This window comes from Manis pentadactyla, chromosome 3 (genome assembly GCF_030020395.1).
Source record: "Manis pentadactyla isolate mManPen7 chromosome 3, mManPen7.hap1, whole genome shotgun sequence".
NCBI classification, from domain to species: Eukaryota; Metazoa; Chordata; class Mammalia; order Pholidota; family Manidae; genus Manis; species Manis pentadactyla.
Window position 1 is genome coordinate 3,182,766 of NC_080021.1, and position 19,647 is coordinate 3,202,412.

Genomic DNA, 19,647 nt, shown 5'->3' on the forward strand with positions numbered 1-19,647 from the left:
TTTGACAAAGTCACGGGTCTTAAATACCTCCTGATTTTTATCCGGTTGTTAATTTATCAATTAGAACCGATCCCAAATTTCTCAAACGTTTTTCTCTGATGCCTTCAAATTTACATATGAATGTCACATGTCATCCTGTGTCTTCCCTTTCTCACACCTCGGAGCTCTCTGCTAAGCAGGGACATGGAGGTCCGCACAGCTGTGACGTCTGAGTGACAGTCCACTTTACGCTGGACAGCGTTTGTCATGATTCTTCATGGCCACAACAGAGTTTCCACTTGCTGGTTTGAGTGGAATAGAAATCTGTGGAAGGCTGTTGAGTGGCCCGTGGACTCTCTGGCACGGTCCCTGGGGCATGGTCACCCCGACCGCAGGCAGGCACCCCTCCCCCCTGGGAGAGCTGTAGGGGCCTGTGCACAGCGGGCCTGTTGACAGCTGGGTGTCGCCGCTGCAGGAGGAGGGGAGGCCCCTGGGTGTCCCGATTGTTGTCGTCCTTTCTTGATTTGGTCAGTTTTCCCCGTGGGAGTTCCCTGATTTCCTTCATATACTTTAAATCTGGCTTCCACTGTGGGAACCGTACAGAGGCTGGTGGAGAGCTCAGGTCAAGGAAATGGCGATGGATAAGGGTAACTTTATGCATCACTGTGGCTACTTCTGTTTTGTTTTGACTCTTAAGCGACCTCCTAAAACTATTTGCCTTTGATTTGCATAACGAAGTGGGGAATGTAGGGGACTTGCCACTGTTAACATTACCGCCAGTTAGTGGGTCAGTACTTGCATACCCACTCAAAGGGCAGCCGTCAGCACCGTGGATTCTAGAGCACTGTCATCGCCCCCAGCCCCTGAGCAGCCCCGACCTCCTCGGTGCGTCCTGGCGGGGCCGCCCGCCCTGGGCTCTTCACGCAGGTGGATCCTACGGTGTGTGTCGTCTTGTGGCAGGCTTCCTTCACTTAGCGCCGTGTCAGAGGTCCCCCCGGCGGCAGAGCCCACACCGCACTTCTCTCTGCGGCCGGACAGCATCCCCGAGTGGCTGCAGGGTGTGTTTACTCCCCCGCCGGGCGGCTCTCTGATGGTTTCTGCTCTTTGGTTACTAATAATGCTGCTGTGAACACTTACAGGCTTTGGTTTAGAGAGATGTTTTCATTTCTTGTGGATACACAGCTAGGAGACTCTGGTTTTTAAATTTTTTCCCAGCATTAGGAAAAACAAACCTCAACTACATGTTCAGTCACTTGAGCATGTTTTGCTTTTTTTCACATCTGTCACTGTTGAGATCCCTGATGCTTCCTGGTCCCACCCCTCTTCCCGTGTCCCCACACCCTGTGTCCCACGCCCCGTGTCCCATACCCCATATCTTCTTCCGTGTCCCACACCCATGTCCCACCCCCCTCTTGTGTCCCCACCCCCATCATGACCCCCCCACCTCCCCCCTTGTCCCCCTCTCTCCTCCTAGCGGTCAGGATGCTTCACTAACAAGACCTGCTGGGAGGATTTGGGATAGCTCTCGTCAGCAGTCCTGGAAACAGGTGTTGATTGTTGTTTTTTTTCCCTTAATTAGGAACAAAATTAAACACTACACTTCAGCTGTTTGCATCACTCCAAACTCATACCTAATCTTTGTCAGAGTTCACAGAGAAGCCTTCTAACTCCCCTGTAAATGGTAGAGACACCCTGGTGGCACCTGAAAATGACAGCCACTTGTAACTGCCATCCACCTGTTGCAAAGCAGGGGTGGTCTGAGCTCTGTTCTGATCCCTTGTTTGCTGTGAAGCCTCACGAGGTAAAGGTGCACAGCCTGGGCTCAGTTTAAAGCTTAGGGCTAGTTCATGATGGATGGCCTAAAATTAGAGTTCTGAAGTTTTGCACCCCATCCTGAGGGGAGGCATTTGGCAACGCCTGGAGACATATTTGCTCGTGTTGGGGGGGCTACTGGTATCTACTGGGTAAGGCCAGGGATGCCGCTAAAAATCCTGCAGAGCACAGGACAGACACCCTACGGTGGCTGCGACCAGACGTCCGGCGTCCGAGCCAGGACCTGCGTTTGTGGGTCAGTCCTTCCAGTTTCGTCCTGGGAATATTCAGCTGAAAGATGGCTCGCATCTTCCCTGCCAGGATGCACGGAAGGACCGGGTGTGAGGAGGGTCAGGCCGTCCATCTGCCTCGTGAGAAGAGGGCCCGATGCCTGTAAATGCTCATCCCCGCCAGGGCTTTGCTCAACAGACGCGAGTGGGAAAAGGGACGCCGAACAGGCACGGCCTTGCTTTGAGGTCGGGTTTCAAAGAGAACCCCTCTTCACCAATTAGGAAGTCCTACCTCAGAACTAGAAATGAACGCGGCACGTAGGAGGCTGCGGAGCTGCGTGGGCCCCCTGGGGCCCGGGAGGCTGACCGTCGGTGTGCTTGCCCCCCAGCGCCCATGGCAGTTCCAAAGACGACCTCGGAGACGCTGAAGCACAGGATCAACCCCTCGGCGGGAGAGACGGCCCCGCGGGCCGTGGACGTCCTGCTGTACACGCCGGGTAGGTGACGCCCCCGCGTTGGCTGCTGCCGTGTACGGCGGCGTGCTGCGCTCGGATTGGGTGCAGTCAGCCCGGGTGCGGAGGGGGACATGGGCTGGTGCAGGGTGACAGGGCACCCGGTGGGCTTCTGCCTTCTGAGACCCCGAGCCGTGCAGGCCCCCCGGTGAGCCGTCGGTTCATAGGGCTGCGCCTGCCTTGCCCCCATGTGGGTGTTTGATCCCGTGGTCACCGCAGGAAAGCACCCCTCGAGATCTCATGCTAAAAACAGGGGGCCTGGGGCCTCCCACTGGGGCGGGCGGCAGCCCTCCTCCCAGCTCTCGGCTCCCCGGCCCGCGGGCGGGTGAGGGCCAGGAGGGGCCTGGCACGGCCCGCAAGTCGCAGCTCTGAAACTGGCCTGGGCGCTACTCGGCTGTGGCTTTGAAGAGCTGCCGCAGGGTGGTTCTGAGGGCCCGCAGCACGGGGAGCCGAGACGTGCTTCCGGGCCGAAGAGCCTGAGGTCCTGCGGCTTTGCTGCGGCCTCACCGGTGCTGGCAGCCGCTGCCAGGGGGTGCCCCGGGGCGCCGCCCTCGCCCGCACTCGGGGTCACGGCTTCGCACAGCCTCAGCTCGCAGCCCGGCAGCCCACAGTTCAGATGGCACATCGACGCCCTGCCGCAAAGCCGCTTGCCCGCCGGAGGACAGCCTTGCCTCCTGAGAGACCGTCCTGGGGCCCCGGGCACACTCACCCTGGCACGCGCCTCGTCTGTTCGACCAGGACGGCTTGTCAGCTCGCTAGGTGGCGACCCCCAGACCAGGACACTTTTCATCGTGGCATCTGAATACGTGATTCTTTCTAAATCTGAATTCGTTTCCTGTAGATTAAAACTGCTGAGACCTGGGCTGCCTGTCATGATGGGCTAGGGAACCGAGGCCAGCCGTCCTCTGACAACGTCGGAGGGGCCAAAGTAAAGAACCGCCGTGTGGATGGGGGGCCCTCCTGTGGGGCGGCTGCCAGCTCTGGAAGATGTGGCCGAGAAGCTCCGCTGAGCAGAGCTCCGGCCAGCCCTGTGGAGTCAGACGGAAAACCGGTCAGGCCCCTTGGCACGGGGCCCAGGGATCGGGGGACCGGCCCTCAGGCACTCGCGGCCCCTTCGGAGCCTCTGGGTCTGGTGGGGCTGAGGGGTGCATCTCGGTGGGGCAGGATCTGCCCCTAGGGGGCCAGGAGACCACGGAGTAAACGTCCTGGGAGACTCTCCGATCCATACTCCCTGATCCATGGCTGGGCGGGGTGGGGTGGGGGTGGCCACCACACGGCAGGCGTGCAGGGGAAGGACAGTCTTTACTGTGAATGGCGCTGGGCCACTGCATCCGCTTGGAGAAAGTGAAGCTGGCCCTGCCTCCGATCACACACCGTCACTTCCAAGCGGACTGAACTCTAAAGGTGAAGGCAGAGGCCGAAACAAGGGCGAATGAATGAAGCATGTGAACTCCTAGGAGATAGTCTAGGATGACGTCTTCATGACCTCAGGACAAAGAAAAAAATTATATGAAAAACATACCAACCATAAAGAAAAGATTGATGAATTTGACTACAATAAGGATTTTAAAGACACTTAGAAGAGAATGAAAATGGTAGCCACAGACTGGGAAAGGTTATTGGCAACACGAGGAGGAGCTCCTACCAACAGACACAGAAGGGCTACGGATCAAGGCAGCCCGACTCCAAATGACAGGAGACACACACAGCTCACAGCAGAGGATGTCCACACGGCCAGTTAAAGCATCAGCCTCACAAGCACTTTGGGAAATGCAATCAAACCACAGTTAAAAAGCCAAAAACTTCATACCCATAGAATGGCCAAAATGAGAGGCAACAGCCCCACACGCCGGTGCAGGTGTGGAGTCGGACTCTCGCCTGCGCTCCCGGGGTTGGGGGGGTGCCTTGTCCAAGCACCGGGGCTCCTGCCCCAGTCTCCATGCTGAGCCCCTGGCCGGGCACCCTCTGGAGGGCACGGTTCTCTGATCGGAGCCAGCCTGCTCCCAAGGCTGTTAGCTCCAGGAGGCGCCGCGGCTCCCGTGTGCTCACCTTTGTGTTCCAGGCCCCCAGCCGGTACCCAGGCGGGGTCTGAGTGACGGCAGGCATCACATGCTTTTGTGTTGAAGGGTTTCCGTTAAATATTTCTGCATTCTTGCCTCTCCAGGGCATCTTGACCCAGCGGAGAGGGCTGGAGACGCCCACCCAAAGCTGTGGTGCGCTCTAAGCCAAGGTAAAGTGGCCGTGTTCGACGCTTCCTCCTGGACCGCTCACCAGCACTGCATCAAAGTGGGCGCCTCCAAACTGGTGAGTGAGCAGTGTGAGCTTCCAGGCTAAGCTGTGCTTTTGGGAAAATGATGAACATGTCAGTCTGTATGCAGTACGGGCTAACAGGTTCCATGCGAGTCCACAGCATGTATCTGGAAAGCAATTCGGTAAATAATGGGTCTTTAATTTTTATCTTGAGTTTTTAAATTAAATGTAAGCTTGTTCTGTCTTTTACTTAAAAGTCCTCAAGCGAGTAGGTAATGGTTTTAGCCACTCTGCCCTCTGAAACACAAAAATGGATTTCTGTAAAGTGAAGTACAGCGCTGTATTCTCACATTTACGTGTCGTGACCTAAAACAGACACTTGTAATTATTTTAACATATTTGCGGTTGGAAACTATGAACACTGTAAATCAGATTTGCTTGATAGGATTACCTCGTGGTTGAGAAATCGTAATTCTTTGAGCTTTCAGACTGATTGCTTTTTTTTTTTTGGATATCCCTAGGGACGGAAGCCTGGGAAGGCCATTTGTTCCCAGGCACCAGGCTACAAAGAAGCCACGTAGATAGAAATAAGGGCAGGGGTGCGTGAGGAAGGCAGAAATGAAAACCAGGGAGCAGGTGCTGGGACTAGTAGCCTGTGAGAGGATGCAGCTCCCTGCAGAGCCCCGGGGTCAGGGCACCTGAGGGGGTGGGAGTGACCAGGTGAGGCAAGGGGCTGCCTAGGGCCCACCACTTGATTGATCGCACGGTCTGATGATGCCGGGGTTCTTGTTTGCAGAGTTGAAGAATGAACTTAGCAAACACCCAAGGTAGGAGAGCAAGGTACAGGCTTTTATTTAGAAATAAAGTGACAGGACAGAGCTCCCGGCTCACGCCAGGAGGGGACAAGAGAGCCCCTAGACTGATTGCTTTTTTAAGTCAACTACATTTGTGCAAAACAACTCCCCCCGCCCCCCACAACGCCCACAAATCCAGGGTCGTATTGTAGACCTGTGACCGTCAGACCTATGGCATGACATATGCTCTAGGGACGTCAGCTCACTGCTATCTGGAGACTTCTTGAGGCTTGACACTGCCTTGTGAAAACCACTTCCCATATTCCATCCCATGTGTCAGTTACCCCCACTCACCAGGGCCTCAAAATGAACCACGCTGGAATGTTCTACGTGAATGCTGGTGTTTCCAGGCAGGAGGTAACCTGGGACCAGGAGGTATGGCCTTTCTGGCAGGGCTACCTCACCTTCAACTCAGTGACTCGGGGCATCTTTTATTACGATGTCATCCTGTGATTCAAAACTTTTCACATCTACCCTCTGGTGGGCTTCATCCTGTTTAAGACCCTCTGAGGGTATAAAAAGTCACTGTCCCAAGGGGTCATGCTCGAGAAATCCTCACGCCCAACTCCTTTAACACAAAACTGTTTCTTTCATGTTTAATATCTCCTGAAGTTCACATACCTAAGTGTCAGTCAGCATCAGCTTCGACTGCTGTGTTCCATCATCTAAAAACAATGTGACAATCTGTGGTACAGTTTATGCTTTCAAAACTGCTGTGAAACACATACTATGAATTCAAACACACGTTGCTGGGAGGATAGGGGTCACTCTTAAATGCCTGCATGGCGGGCTTTACATGTCAGCAAGATAGTAAGTCCTTAAATCATTTTCTCCCATATTCAAATAATGAGCCTCAGGTGATGAAGCAATAGAATCCAAGATCCATTAAGTGAAGAAATATACAGAAATCGAATAATGCTTTAGACCAAACAGAAAAACAGGGAGAAGTTAAGGAAGTCATTCTCAATTTAGTTTTCTTCTGTTGATTCCCAGTTACTAGCATCACAAAGACTTTAATAATAGAATTGAAAGGAAAGGAGCGACACACAGCAGCAATTCACCGGAGAATTCCGCTTTATTGGGGAAAGGTGCTGGGTTATATAGGAAGGGGCATGGGGTGATTGAGGTGTCACTTCTACGGGGCTGGTGGCTATTGGCTAGGTGCTGGGATTAGGGGGGCAAGGGGTGATTGGGCTTCAGGTGGCGCCGGCGGGAACCGAGGACCCGGGAGAGAAGCAGGAGGTTCGCCATCTTATGGGTGGGGGCCCTTCAAGAATAACTTTTAAAACCCCAGTTGAAGTAAAATAAAAAAAAGCTGCATTTGCTGGCCATCGCTACTGTCCCCCAGTGAGGCAAGGTAACATCTAATTAAAGCAACAAGTTATCTCAATTACATGAAAATACCTACTAGTTTCACAGAGGTGTTTTTTACCAATGAACAAGACAGTTGGATAATTATATCAAGAAAATGCTGCCTCTGAATAATCTACAATTTCTTGGGGCCACCAAACTAAAATTACACTCATTCTCAAATAGATGCCTCAAAAGAAAGTGCTTTTCTAAATGATTCATTCATTCTGGAATTAGCAAGTTAGCATCTTTTTCTAACTTACGGGAATACTCCACGGTAAAATTAGAAACATCCCTCTTTATAAGATCTTTCTTCTGACTTGAAGTAATGCTTCACCACCGACCACACTGATCACGTCTGGATTAGACTAGCCTCGGCCCTTCAACCCACAGACCTTTTACTCTTTGAAACTTTGTATTTGCAAATTGGAGACATTTGTTCGGTTACCAGGAAAATGTCCACATCATAGGTGAGGACAGGAAAGATGGTCATAAAACAAAATGAAGTGGCTCACTGGCAAGTGTCAGGTAGGGAAGGTGTCAGAAGCGTCGTCTTAGTGACGCGGTGGGGTTATGATGGACAGACAACGGGGCTGGGTTCCACATACTATGTGATTCTGTAACTCCTCAGTGTTCGAACCCCTAATTTCCAGTTTCACAAAGTCTATAGATAATCGCTGTGGGGCTCCCTGGGACTCTGGCCTCAGATCCCTGGCAGTCTTGTTTGCTGTCTGTCCTCGGCATTCGCAGGCTCCATATTTCCAAATTTGCCTACTTGCTAAAATGTATTTGTAACTCCAAAACCAGTTTTCACCGTGCTTTCACGATCATCCAGACGCATGTGCACTAGCAGGGAGGCCGAGCAGCCCCTGGCTGAGGGTGGACGAGGCCATGCCCGCCGTGCTGCTTGAGTCTGTACTGTAGGAAGTGTCCTCTCCGCAGCCTGTTCAGCACACGCTGTTCACATTCTGGCCTCTGGAGTAGAGCTGAGGTGCTGTCTAGGCTCGCGTTCTAAGCGCACGAAGCCTGTGCCAGGCCTCGCCAAGGAAACTGTAAAGAGGAGCTCTGCTCAGGCATGGTGCTATTCAGCGTTATGGTACGTGTGCGATGTCTTTAAGCAAAAACACCTTGAACATGAAACAAGATTCATGTGACAGGGGGCTTTTGTAACTCCTCAGAGTTCGAACCCCTAATTTCCGGTTTCAGGACCTACCCCAGGATGTCCCCATGGAGCAGGGCCAGGATTTGCCGACTCAGTACTTGCGGTGACTTTATAGGACATACTGGCCACGAATACGGAGGCCTGACGTGGCTCTCGTTTTCCTGCTCCCGTCAGAACTGCATGGTGATGGTGGAGCAGAACCAGGTGTGGGCCGGCTCAGAGGACTCAGTCATCTACATCATCAGCACCCACAGCATGTCCTGCAACAAGCAGCTCACCGACCACCGCTCCAGCGTCACGGGCCTGGCTGTGCGGGACAGGACGCGGGCGCCCAGGTGTGGCTGCGTCCCTGGGGGGAGGGACCACATGGCTGGGGGGCCTGGTTCCAGAGGGAAGGGCTCCCGTGGCTGTGGGCGAGCGCGTGCAGGGGCCAGGTAGCACTAGAGTAAGTCAGCTGAGGTTCTCGTCTGTCTCCGGTCATGGGTGCAGAGGGGCGTCTCCTGCAGACCAGCTCCAGGTAAGCGTGCTCGTCGGGGCGGCTGGCACTCAGCCTTCCTGCCTGGCCCCCAGTCCTTGGCCCGCAGACACTCTCACACGGTGTCCCCCACCCCCTGTGTGCTGCTTGTCCACATGTCCCCTTCCTATAAAGGTGCCAGGCAGAGTGGATTCGGTCTGCCATGCAGTCCTCATTTTAACCAGATTTCTGTAAAGGCCGTACTTACAAATAAGGCTGCACTCACGGGACTGGGGCCTGGACCCCAGCAGGGCTTTTTCTGGGGCACCGTTCAGCCCGTTCAGCGCATCTGCCTCATTCGCCCACTCCTTTACCATATGAAGACTGTCAGCTCCCTGTGGGCAGGCAGCGTATCTGTTCCGCTCTCTGCTGTGCACCCCACACTTAGAACAGAGCCTGGCCCACAGCAGGTGCCCAGGGGAGACGAGGGGGAGGTGGGTCCCCATTTCCCTCTGTTGAGGAAGCTCAGAGTGTTGAGAGGCTCAGAGTGTGGGGACGGGCCGCCCCAGCCCTGGATGAGGGCATGGCTCTGAAGTTTTCCTGTGGCCCCCAAGCTGCCCCCCTTGCCCCTTCCCCCCGGTGTCACGGCACCCTCTGTGCTCAGCCTGGCGGTTCAGGAGGATGTAAGGTGCTGACCTGGAAATGACGGTCAGACGGGGAGGGAGCGACACGCTACACTGGCTGCAGCCCCTCCCCTGCAGCCGCCAGCCCCCTGGTGCAGACTTGTCCTGCCTGGGGAGCACCCGTGTGAGAGGCCAGACCTTAGCCAGTAGTCCCTATGTTCACACTCCACTCACCAGTGTGGAGGGGCGCAGACAGCAAACCGTGCTTGGGAGATGAGGGGCGCCCTCAGGAACTTGCCTCTCCTGCCGTCTGGGCTGTTCCTAGCTCAGCCTTGTTCTCGCGGCGTGATAGTGTTTGCATGTCACTTACTCTCCATGTTGGGTATGCTGTGTCTGACGGTAACTTTGTTCTTCTCTGGATTAAAGTGTACAGTTTTCAGGAGCCAAAATTTAAATGCGTGTGTTTGCACCACCAGTGAGGTGTACTCGTGCAGTGCGGATGGGACGGTCCTGGTGTGGAACGTGCGCACGCTGCGGGTGACCAGCAGGCTCCAGCTGCCGAGCGGGCGGCTTTCATCCCTCAGACTGCACAGCGGCCACTTGTGGTGCTGTAAGTCCTCTGCCCTCCACCATCAAAGCAGGAACCTGACCCCTGCCCTGTGCTGAAAGCCCGTTCCCGCTGCTGTACCACTTTCCTACTCCGTGCTCCCCACTCCATGCTCCCCTCCTGAGTGGGCTGCCTCCCCAGTTGGCATGCCACCCCTGGGCCTCTGTCCCACAGCCAGCGGGGTGCCTGCCATCCTGCATGTGCCAGCCCCTCCTCATGGTGGCTGTCACTGCCCTGCTCACACCCAGCCCGGATGGCCCCTGAGCCGTCGTTGCTCCTTCCGGGAGGTCCCTGTGGGCCCGTGCCTGGTGATGCAGGCTCTGCACTTCTGAGCCTCCTAGACTGCCGCAGTGGACCACACACGGAGGTCTCCCTGGTGTGTGCCAGGGCACACGGGTAATGGTCACAGGTATATTTTTTAATTGAAGCATATTTCATGTTACAACGCACAGGCATCAGTGCACAGTTTGCTGTTTTGGTGAAAGCATACGGCGGGGGTGGGGGGCCATCCAGGGCCCAGACGAGCATGTGCACACAGCTGAGAGCTCCCGTGCCTCTGTGGCCCCACCAAAGGCGCGCTCCGAGGGTTCCGAGTGCCGTCGCCGTGGATCTGTGTGCCTGTTCCTGGACGCTCGGGGGCAGATGCTACAGTGCATGCTCTCTGTCCGGCTCTCCCCAGCCCACAGTGTGCTCAGGACCCATCTGATACTTGCGTACCAGCAGCTCGTTCATCTTATCGCTGAGCAGTACCTCACTGTAAGACTACGCTACGGTTTGGTTAGCTGTTCTCCCGTGGGCGGACGCGGGTTAACGGCTGACCCACGTGAGAAACCGCCAGGCCCTTTTCCAGGCTGCACTGCACCACGTTCCCACCAGCAGCGTGCGAGGTTCCTGTCCCTCCCCGACACTCTGGATCGGGGTTGTGCTGCAGCAGCCCCGGCAGTTGTGATGTGGTCCCACGGGTCTGACCGCGCTGCCCCGGGACCCATGGTGGCGTCAGTCTCTGTGTCCTCTCTGCAGGAGGGTCTGCTCAGACCCTTTCCCTGCCTACTCACTTTTAGTGCCACTAATGACATGGTGGGTATAATCCTTACTTCTTTTCCATTTTCCCCATCTGTTCTTGTTTTCTCTTCTTCTGCCTTCTTTTGGACTATTTTTATACTCAGTTTAATTTCCTCTGTTGTCTTTTTGGCTGTACATTCGGCCCTAACCACTGCCCTGCTTCTGCTATCATGTAGGCCGCTCGCAACAGCACAGTTAGTCCGTGTTCCTTTCTGCTCCTGCGCTGGTGTCAGATGTTAGCATTTTATTTCTACAACTGTGAGAAGCTTCATAAAATTTTTGCTCATGCAGTCAATGGTCTTTCAAGGAAATGAAACGATTTTTGCCCATGTAATTACCATTCCTGTGAGCACCATTCCTTCTTAAAATCCAGGCTTCCCTCCGGCATCGTTTGCCCTCAGCCTTAGGAATTTCCTGTGGTGATTCTCACTCTGAGTCTGCTGTACACAATCCTAGGCTGAGGGTTTATTCCTCCCACATGCTTTAGAAATACTACCCCACTGTCTTCTGGCTTTGTTCCTGGTAAGAAGCCCACCCCAGCCCCTAGTGCTGTGCTGAACATAAGGTCTCCGGTTTCCCTGGATGTTTGTAAGGTTCAGTCTTTGGTTTTTGTGAGTTGGACTACAGTGTGCTTAGCTAGGAAGGCCTTTGTGTTTACCTTGATTCTGGTTTACTTTCATGAATTTGGGGCACACTTCGAACCAGTCTCTCCTCCAGTATCTCTTCCTCTGCACGTCTCCTGGGATTCTCATTATATATGCCAGGCCATTTAGTGATGCCCACAGGTCACAGGCACAGCTATCATCTTTTCATTCTTTCCTCTCTGGCTGTAGTCTGGCTAAGATACGCATCTTTCTTCATCTGCTGTTAAATCTATCAAACAAATTTCCACTTTAGGTCTAGAACCTCTATTTATTTAACTTAAAAAAAATTTCCATTTCTCCCCTAATTTCTTCATCTCTTTACCCATCCCCTCCCTCTCCTCCTTTAAGTTTTAACAATTATTTGTAACTGTTGGTCTAAAGTCCTAGTCTGCTGGACATGGGATCATCTGTGGCTCTACTTCTGTCTGCTGTTTCTTCTCTTGGTTTTCAGTCGCATCTTATGCTTCAAGGGTTTGATTTACTAGGTACTGTGCATGTTGGTGACAGATCAAGGAGACTGGATTATGTCCTTTAAAGGGCATCATGTTTTGTTCTAGAAGGCCATTAAATTACTGGCTGGGCATCTTGATTGTGTGTAGAAACTTGGCTTTGGGCTTTTTTGCAGTGAGTGTATGTCAGTTTTGACCTCGATCCTAGAGCGTGACCCCTAGTTCTGCTGTGCCTCTGCTCCAATAGCATCACCCTCTTGGGGTTTTAAGGGCACGCCTGAGGTATATGCAGCCCTTTGCAGCGAGATGAGTTAGAGCTCTGTAACTCCTCTCTCTGGCCCTGAGGCACTGACATCTCACCTTGAACAGTCCAGTTCCTTGTGTTACACACAGCTTAGGATTCAGCCAGAGTTGAGGAGAATTTATACATAAAATCTGGGGGTACTTCCCTTCTTTCCAGCCATGCTGGCAGCCTTAGCCAAGCTGGACGGCCACATCCTGCTGTGACTTTTGCTGCTCGGTGCCCCACACACCTGGAAGTACTGTTGGGAAAAACAGTGCTGGGGCAGCCTGCTGGGTTTCTTTGCCTTCAAAGACCAGCTTTGGTTTGTCTGCAGTGGTCGGATGAGTCTGTGGGGTGGGGGGCGGGGGGGTGCCCCCCGTGGACACCTTGTGTACTCACAGAGCCAACCAAACCCTGGGCTCAGAAGGGCCCGTTGAACACAGCAGGGGGGACCACCAAGGTTAGAATGGGGGTGGGCAGCTGTGCTGTAAGGCTGGAGCCCCTTTTATTTCACAAGGTAATAGAAAACGGTAAGTTGTCTTCCTGCTGAACAATGAGAAATGCAAGAGCAAAGTAGGGTTTCCCCAGGTAACAAAGAACTGCCTGTTCAGTACTTTCAGAGTCCTTATGTCAGCAGGCAAACCCTGGTCACTCAAAGATCTCATTGGTCCGGACGTTGGGATCCCACTGGGTTTCTCCCTTCCCACCCAGATGTCTGTGGGCACAGCCTGAAGGAGCGTGTGGGGTGGGCTGGGCAGTGCCTCTAAGTCCTCCCATGGAGAGGCGAGCTGGGGGCCCCCGACTTGCCAGTCCAGCCGTGCTATTCCAGGGCTGGCCGGGATGCTGCCCTGGCTCGGGCCGCCGGCCGGAGTGCCCTTCAGGATGTGAGCTTGGGTTTCCTAGGAAGGAAGTGGAGCCCTGTTCCCTGCATCTGTGGTCAGGGGTTCGCATCTGTGAGGTCATACGTGTGCCCGTGGCTCAGGCTGTGGCCTTGGGGTGCATTAGGCTTCAAATCCAGGCTTTGTTGCCAGTCGGTTGGTCGCTGTGGGCTCGTTCTCATGCCCTCGGAGTCTCTTCACGTGGAAGGTGAGATGGAGTGCCACCCTTCCCGTGGGAGAGGCCACTCACAGCGAAGAACTGCAAGAGGCGAATCCCCCCTCCTCAGTGCTGACCTGCATGTGGCTAGCAGCGGTAGCCCTGTGGCAGCGCTGGCCCAGACAGGCGCGGTGTGAACGGGGGTGGGCAGTGGGGCAGCAGGGGAGGGCCACCTCCACGAGGACTGCCCGGACAGGATCCAGGTCTTTCTTCCATGTGAGGCGGGGGCCTCGCCTCCACCAGAGGGGAGCCCCTTCCCCTGTGAGCTGGGCCTACGTCAGGGACAGTGGTCAGACCCCTATGTTTGCACCACCACAGTCGGTATTTGAACTCTGCGAGTGGGGCCAGGTGGGCTTAGTGTGTCTGGTGCACTTCATGGGGCCTGGAGCAGCTTGGAGCCGCGGGCAGCCCCACGGGCCCAGGGGCAGAGGTGCCCCGTGGGGAGAGCTTGTGCTCTGCTAACACAGCAGCATCTGGAGGGGCTGCTGGCTAGTGCAGGCAGACAGTGGCACACGCATCTGGATAAAGAGCTTCCTGCAGAATGCTTAGTGTTCGCCCGTCGGGTCTCAGGAAAAGCCCCACTTAGCCGGGCACGGGCACAGGGAGATGTGGCAGGCACTTGCTTTCCGTGACTGAAAACCAGCTGGCATGCCGCAGGCCCATCCGTGTGGCCAGCACTCCCCACAGACAGGCTGTGTTGTCCGTCCTTGTCCCCACGATGCTGGTGAGCCGGCTTTAGCGTCTGGGCATGGGGCATGTGCCAGGACACCAGGACGGACAGCCGCTGGCGCCCGCGGTCTGCCTGCCACGCAGACCTGGTTGTGCAGCCCTCTGGGCACCAGCGTTGTGGCTGCAGCTCTCACGGCGCAGAACTGTCGGCTTGCAGAGCGCTTCCCTCGAGCGGCCGACAGGAGCAGATGGAGCGCGGTGCCCGACACGCATCCACAGGCGCAGGTCTGCCGCCTTGAGTTCTGTGGCCACCCACGGGGTCAGGGCACCGTTGCTTCCAGTGATAGAACATCCAGAATGACTGTGCAGGGAACACCCTGAAGGCAGCCGTGTCCTGTGAAGCCTCAGCGAGGGGTTTGCTCTGTGGCGTGAGCATGGCCATAGGGACAGGTGGGGAGTGGCTGGAAGCACCACGTGGCTCTCCAGGTCCACATGCCAGCATCTTGGCCAGAGCCTGGGGAGGGAGCCGGGGGCCCTGTCAGTCTCTGTGATTTTTCCAGGCATCTCATTCCTACACCATGAGCCCGGCTGCCTGTCCCTCATTCCGGCTGCTTTTTACTGCAGGTACCAGCGACAGTATTGTGGTCGTAACAACGGATGGACTTCTTCATCAAGAACTGAAGCTGAATGAGAACTTTAAAGAGCAGAGCACCTCCTTCCTCAGCTTCCAGCTCCTCCCCGAGGTATCCCAGTGCCCGTCGGTGCCACACGCATGGCCCCAGGCCACCAGCGCCCGCATAGTCATTTCTGTTGCAGCAGGAGCAGCTCTGGGTGGCGCGTGCTGGCTGCGAGGACATCTGCGTCTGGAGCCTGCAGGACCTGGCCCAGCCCCCGACGAGGATCCACCTTCAGGACTGCTCTGCAGTCAGCTGCCTGATCAGGGTGAAGAGGCAGGTACGGCGAGGTGCCCTGCCTCCCCAGATAGTGTGCCCATCTGGCTCGGGTCCTGTGCTGGCCCTGTCCACCAGAGGCCCTGTCCTGGCTGGCAGCCCTGTCTGGGAGGGACCTGGGTTTGGGGGTCTATCACCCCACCCAGGTCATGGGTCAAGTTCAGCACACCTACAAGGGGCCCCCTTTCCCAGGCTAAGTGAGGCTGTGTGGCTGATGCCCCGTTTCTCCTCGGCAGATCTGGGTGGGCGGCACAGGGCTGTCGCAGGGGAAATCAAAAGGTAAAATCTACGTGATTGATGCTGAGAGGAAGACGGTGGAGAAGGAGCTGGTGGCCCACCTGGACGCAGTGAAGACTCTCTGTTCGGCGGAGGACAGATACGTGCTGAGTGGGTCAGGCAGTGAGGAAGGAAAGATCGCCATCTGGAAAGTTGAATAACTGTGGGTAAATTGTGAACAGTGCTGTGCTGAGAGAGACTTGCATGCCTGCAGCCGGCCATCCCAGTGGGGTGGGGTCGGGAGACAGTCAGCCAAGGGTGGGGGACCCCTGCAGGTGTATGGGCTTCCGGCTTCAGTTAAGAAACCGACAGTAAGGCCCTTCCTCTCCTGGACTCACCTGATCAAACTGTACCAACAGTGTTTCAGGTTGGGTGTGTCTCAGGCAGGCAGCTGGATCAGCTTTGTGATAACCTCTGCTGAGGAGTCACCCTGTGTGTTGTCTAGAAAATTCCAGAATCCACGTCCAGGGACCAGCACCGCAGCCAGCTGGGAGCAACGCTGCCTAATCACACGTGACCGCAGACCTCAGGACTCTGGTTTAGCCTTTCCTCTACTCTGTTCATTGAACAAATGTGCATGAAGCTCCAGGCTTGCAGAAAAGGGCATTTTAAAGTGGCCGCTTGTGGCTGGACACATTTGCACCTGCCCTTGCTGTCCCCCATCAGAGCAGGTGACCAAGGCCTGCCCAGGGAGGGGGACATCAGTGTGACTGACTGGACAGCGAGGCTGTCTGGACAGGGGTTGGGCCAGCTGCGTGAGCTCTGTCTTCTGTTCTTTTTAATCAGTGTAGAATTTTTATAATGAAGACACCTAGGAAGACTTTTTCAGCCAAAGATCACAGATGTGTGACCTAGTTTTCCAGTAAAGTTGCTGCTACATAAAGCCCCTTGGCCAGATATGATGTCCATTCCAGCCACGCTTGCTCCTGTGTGCACACCCCATGTTTTTGTAGGCAGTGCCTTATCATCAACCAAAGATGATCTTACTGGCTATAAATAACTAAATATTGGTAAGAGGAGACCTTTTGCACATATTTACTACATAGAGATTTCATTTCCTAACTGCTCAGCAAAGGAATGTCCGGGTGGGCTTGCTGGATGTGGTGGTGGGGGGCACCCTGCTAAGCACACGTGGGGGCCCGCGGCCTGTAGCCCCACTATAAGCTCAGCTGCAGAGGGGCTGCTGGGCCTGCCCTGGGTTTCCAGGACAGAGACACCATGCCAGGCCTGGCTCACCCTGAGAGGTCTCCTGAGGGGCTTCTGTCTGGCCCCCCGGCAGGGCCAACCTTCCCAGAGCCTCTTCAGTGTCTCCAGAAGCGGCTTTGGTCCTGCAGCGGGCCAAGCGTTTTGGGAGGTGCAGATGGGACGTTTCAGGGTGTTCTCGGAATGCAGTGTGGAGGACAGCCAGGCGCCTGGTCCCCCAGGTCTGTGCTTTGGAGGGTCTGCAAGGAAGCGGAGCCAGCAGCAGAGGGGGGAAGGTTGGATTCTGCTTTTGTAAACACATGAAAAGTTACAGTAAAAGGCATACACATCCTTATTTAATGCCAGTCCACAGGTAACCAGGTATTTTCCCTTGTCAATAATAAAGAATTTTTTTAGTTTCAGTTAATTCAGTTTAGTAAACAACACTGTCCACTTTCCTTACTTTACGCAGTGTTAACTGGTGGGAGAGATCCTTACGATAATGCAGGACCTGGACTTGCTTGTGGTTCATTTCCTTTTGTGAACATCCTGATCCATTTGACAGTGATTGCATTGAAAACAGTGCTTTTAGGAAATGGCCATTTATATACTGAACACGGGAGTGGTAAGCAGTGGGGTTAGGAGAGGGCAGCAGGCCAGGCAGGGCATTGCACACAGTGGCTGGCCCGTGGGGCTTGTGGGAACGCAAAGGGCGCTTTCATACCATCGGCACTTCCTCCAGGATGGATGATTTGTCATGGGAAGACCCCGAATGTGCCAGAATTCATTACACAGATGATGCCTTCCTTGCCTCAGCTTCAGAAACCTGAATTAAACTGGTACCAAAAAAGCGTTTATCTTGAACTAGAAGCCAATCTAACACCGTTTCAGCTCTCCAGCTGTTTCATACAACAGGAAAGAAAACTTGCTTTTGGGTCCTGGTGCCACTCCACAGTGCCAATCAAAGCCCCCATCCCCATTATCACTGTTGAAGTCATAAAGATGATCACAGGGCACCATTTTTATGGTTTGTTCTCAGAAGACGTGAATGCATTACTGCTCTCAAATGATGTTCTTGGCATTGAATGTGATTGTAACATCTGAATTAAAAGTGCGTGACTTTTGTCCACTTCTAGAAGATTCGTAGGAAGGTGGAGTGCTTCCTCCACATGGCTGGGAAAAGCATGACTGGAAGCCAGGCAGAGGTGCCCACTGTCTGCCGCCTGCAGATGTTTGTCTCCTGCAGGGATGCCTTGGGATCCCCAGAGGTGAGGCAGAGGCTTGTGCACACTTGAGAGCTGGTTTCTCACTCTTGCTGCAGCTCAGCTGCCGTGTGACCTTGAGCGTGCACAGGACTCCGGGAGCTCTGGGTTTCTGTGCCCTGGAACAGAGGCAGCCTGGGGCTCTGCATGAGGCAGGGGGGCTGGCGCCCAAGGCAGGCATAGCTGGAGACCCGCCCATGTGACCTGACCCCCTGTGAGGTGGAGATGGTTCCTTCCTATGGGGGTGGCTTGGAGAAAGAGCAGAGCGCCCCACCGCCAGGCCTGCCAGAGCTCAGAGTACATCCCATCCCCAGCTGGGCCTGCTGGGCTCTTGTGAGAACATCAAGAAAGGGCAAATAAAGGTGTGTGAGCTGCTGCAGTGGGCTGCCCAGTGGCTCTAAGGACGGGAACCACCTCTAACTGCAGATCATGACCTTCCTGCTCCCAAAATGAGATTACCCAGGATTAGGGTGGACCCTAAATCCAATGACCAGTGTCCTTAGAAGAGAAGACACCAAGACGACACTGGGGGAGATGCCAAATTACATGTCACCTACAGGAGATGCACTTTAAGTATCAAAATACAAATGGGACAAAAGGATGAAAACCAGTATGCCATGCAAACAGTAAGCATTAACAAGCTGGTATAGCTGTTGGTATCAGCCAGGAAACAAACAGGGATTACAAATAATGCTTAAAAGTCCAGTTCATCAGGAAAATGACATTATCCCATATGTGAATGTACTTAATAGAGAACCAAGGTCAATGAAGCGAACCTGGTAGGACTACAGGAGCAGGGGGACAAATGCACACCCGTAGTTGGAGATTCCAACACCTTTCTCTCACTAACCGATGGAACAAGTAACAGAACTGGCAAGGATCTGGAAGGTCAACACTGCCAATGGCCGTGGCCTCCTGTTACAGAAGACAGCCCTGCAGGCCCGCTACGCGGCAAGCACGTTCTCCAAGTGCACACAGGAGTGTCCGTCCAGCTAGACCATGTGCTGGGCCATAAAATAAGCTTGAAAAGATTGAAATCTTACAGGATATGCCCTCAGGCCATATCACAGACTAGAAATCAATAGCAACAATCACCTAAAATTCACCAAATGAAAATTATGTTGAAAATTAAACATCCTTCCAAATAATCGAAGGGTCAAAGAAAAAAATCACAAGGGAAATTAGAAAACAGAATTTGTGGGATACAGTTAATGCAGTGCTTAGAAGAAAAATTGTATTTTTAACTGCCTCTATTAGAAAAAAGGGTTAAAATTAGTACATTTCCATCATAGAATATAGAAAAGTAAAAGCACATTTAATCCAAAATAAGAAGAGAAATGATAAAGACCAATAATCAGTGAAATGGAAAACAACAAAGCCAAATACTTGTTCTTTAAAGTAATCCATAAACTCTAGCAAGATTGGTCAAGGAAAAAAAAAGAACATAAGTTATCAATATCAGCAGTGAGAGGACAACTTAATGGCAATAAATTTGACAGCTTAGTTGAAATGTACGTGTTTCTTTAAAAACTACTTTAAGAAGCCAGTGCAAGAGGAAGTAGAAGTTCTGTAGTCCTTTATCTATTAAGGAAATTTATTTTAGTCATAAATCTTCCCACAAAGAAAATCCTAGGCCCAGTTGATTTCATTAATGATGAAATAAGAGAACTCCAGAGAAACTCCATCTGAAGAGGAGAAAGCCTCCCAGCTCATTTCAGACCAGCATGACCCTGTACTAAGGCCCAGCAAAGCTCTTACAGGAAGACAGAGTCATGCACCATATTCCTCAGGAACACGGATGCAGAGTTCCTGAACAAACTATTTGCAGATTGAATCTAGCAGTAGTTTAAAAGGTAATACAGCACGACCAAGTGGGGTTTGTTCTGGGAATGCAAGGTTAACTTAACATTTGAAAATCAATCTGTATCATTCAGTATAGTAG

General features: G+C 53.5%; 1 protein-coding gene across 3 annotated transcripts in view; it reads left to right on the forward strand.

The window, feature by feature from the left end:
- DENND3 (DENN domain containing 3) overlaps nucleotides 1-16,870 on the forward strand; it is a 55,092-nt gene extending 38,222 nt beyond the window's left edge. Inside the window, exons 17-24 of one of the 3 annotated variants that reach the window (XM_057497664.1) lie at nucleotides 2,411-2,518; nucleotides 4,698-4,837; nucleotides 8,324-8,484; nucleotides 9,703-9,836; nucleotides 14,660-14,778; nucleotides 14,852-14,989; nucleotides 15,222-15,424; nucleotides 15,707-16,870. In XM_057497664.1, the coding sequence (XP_057353647.1) occupies nucleotides 2,411-2,518; nucleotides 4,698-4,837; nucleotides 8,324-8,484; nucleotides 9,703-9,836; nucleotides 14,660-14,778; nucleotides 14,852-14,989; nucleotides 15,222-15,422 (1,001 nt within the window). In that variant the 3' untranslated portion in view covers nucleotides 15,423-15,424; nucleotides 15,707-16,870. Of the gene's footprint in view, nucleotides 1-2,410; nucleotides 2,519-4,697; nucleotides 4,838-8,323; nucleotides 8,485-9,702; nucleotides 9,837-14,659; nucleotides 14,779-14,851; nucleotides 14,990-15,221 lie in introns of all 3 variants that reach the window. The other 2 variants (XM_036922823.2, XM_036922834.2) reach the window with 2 other exon arrangements.
- Nucleotides 16,871-19,647: the final 2,777 nt, after the last annotated feature.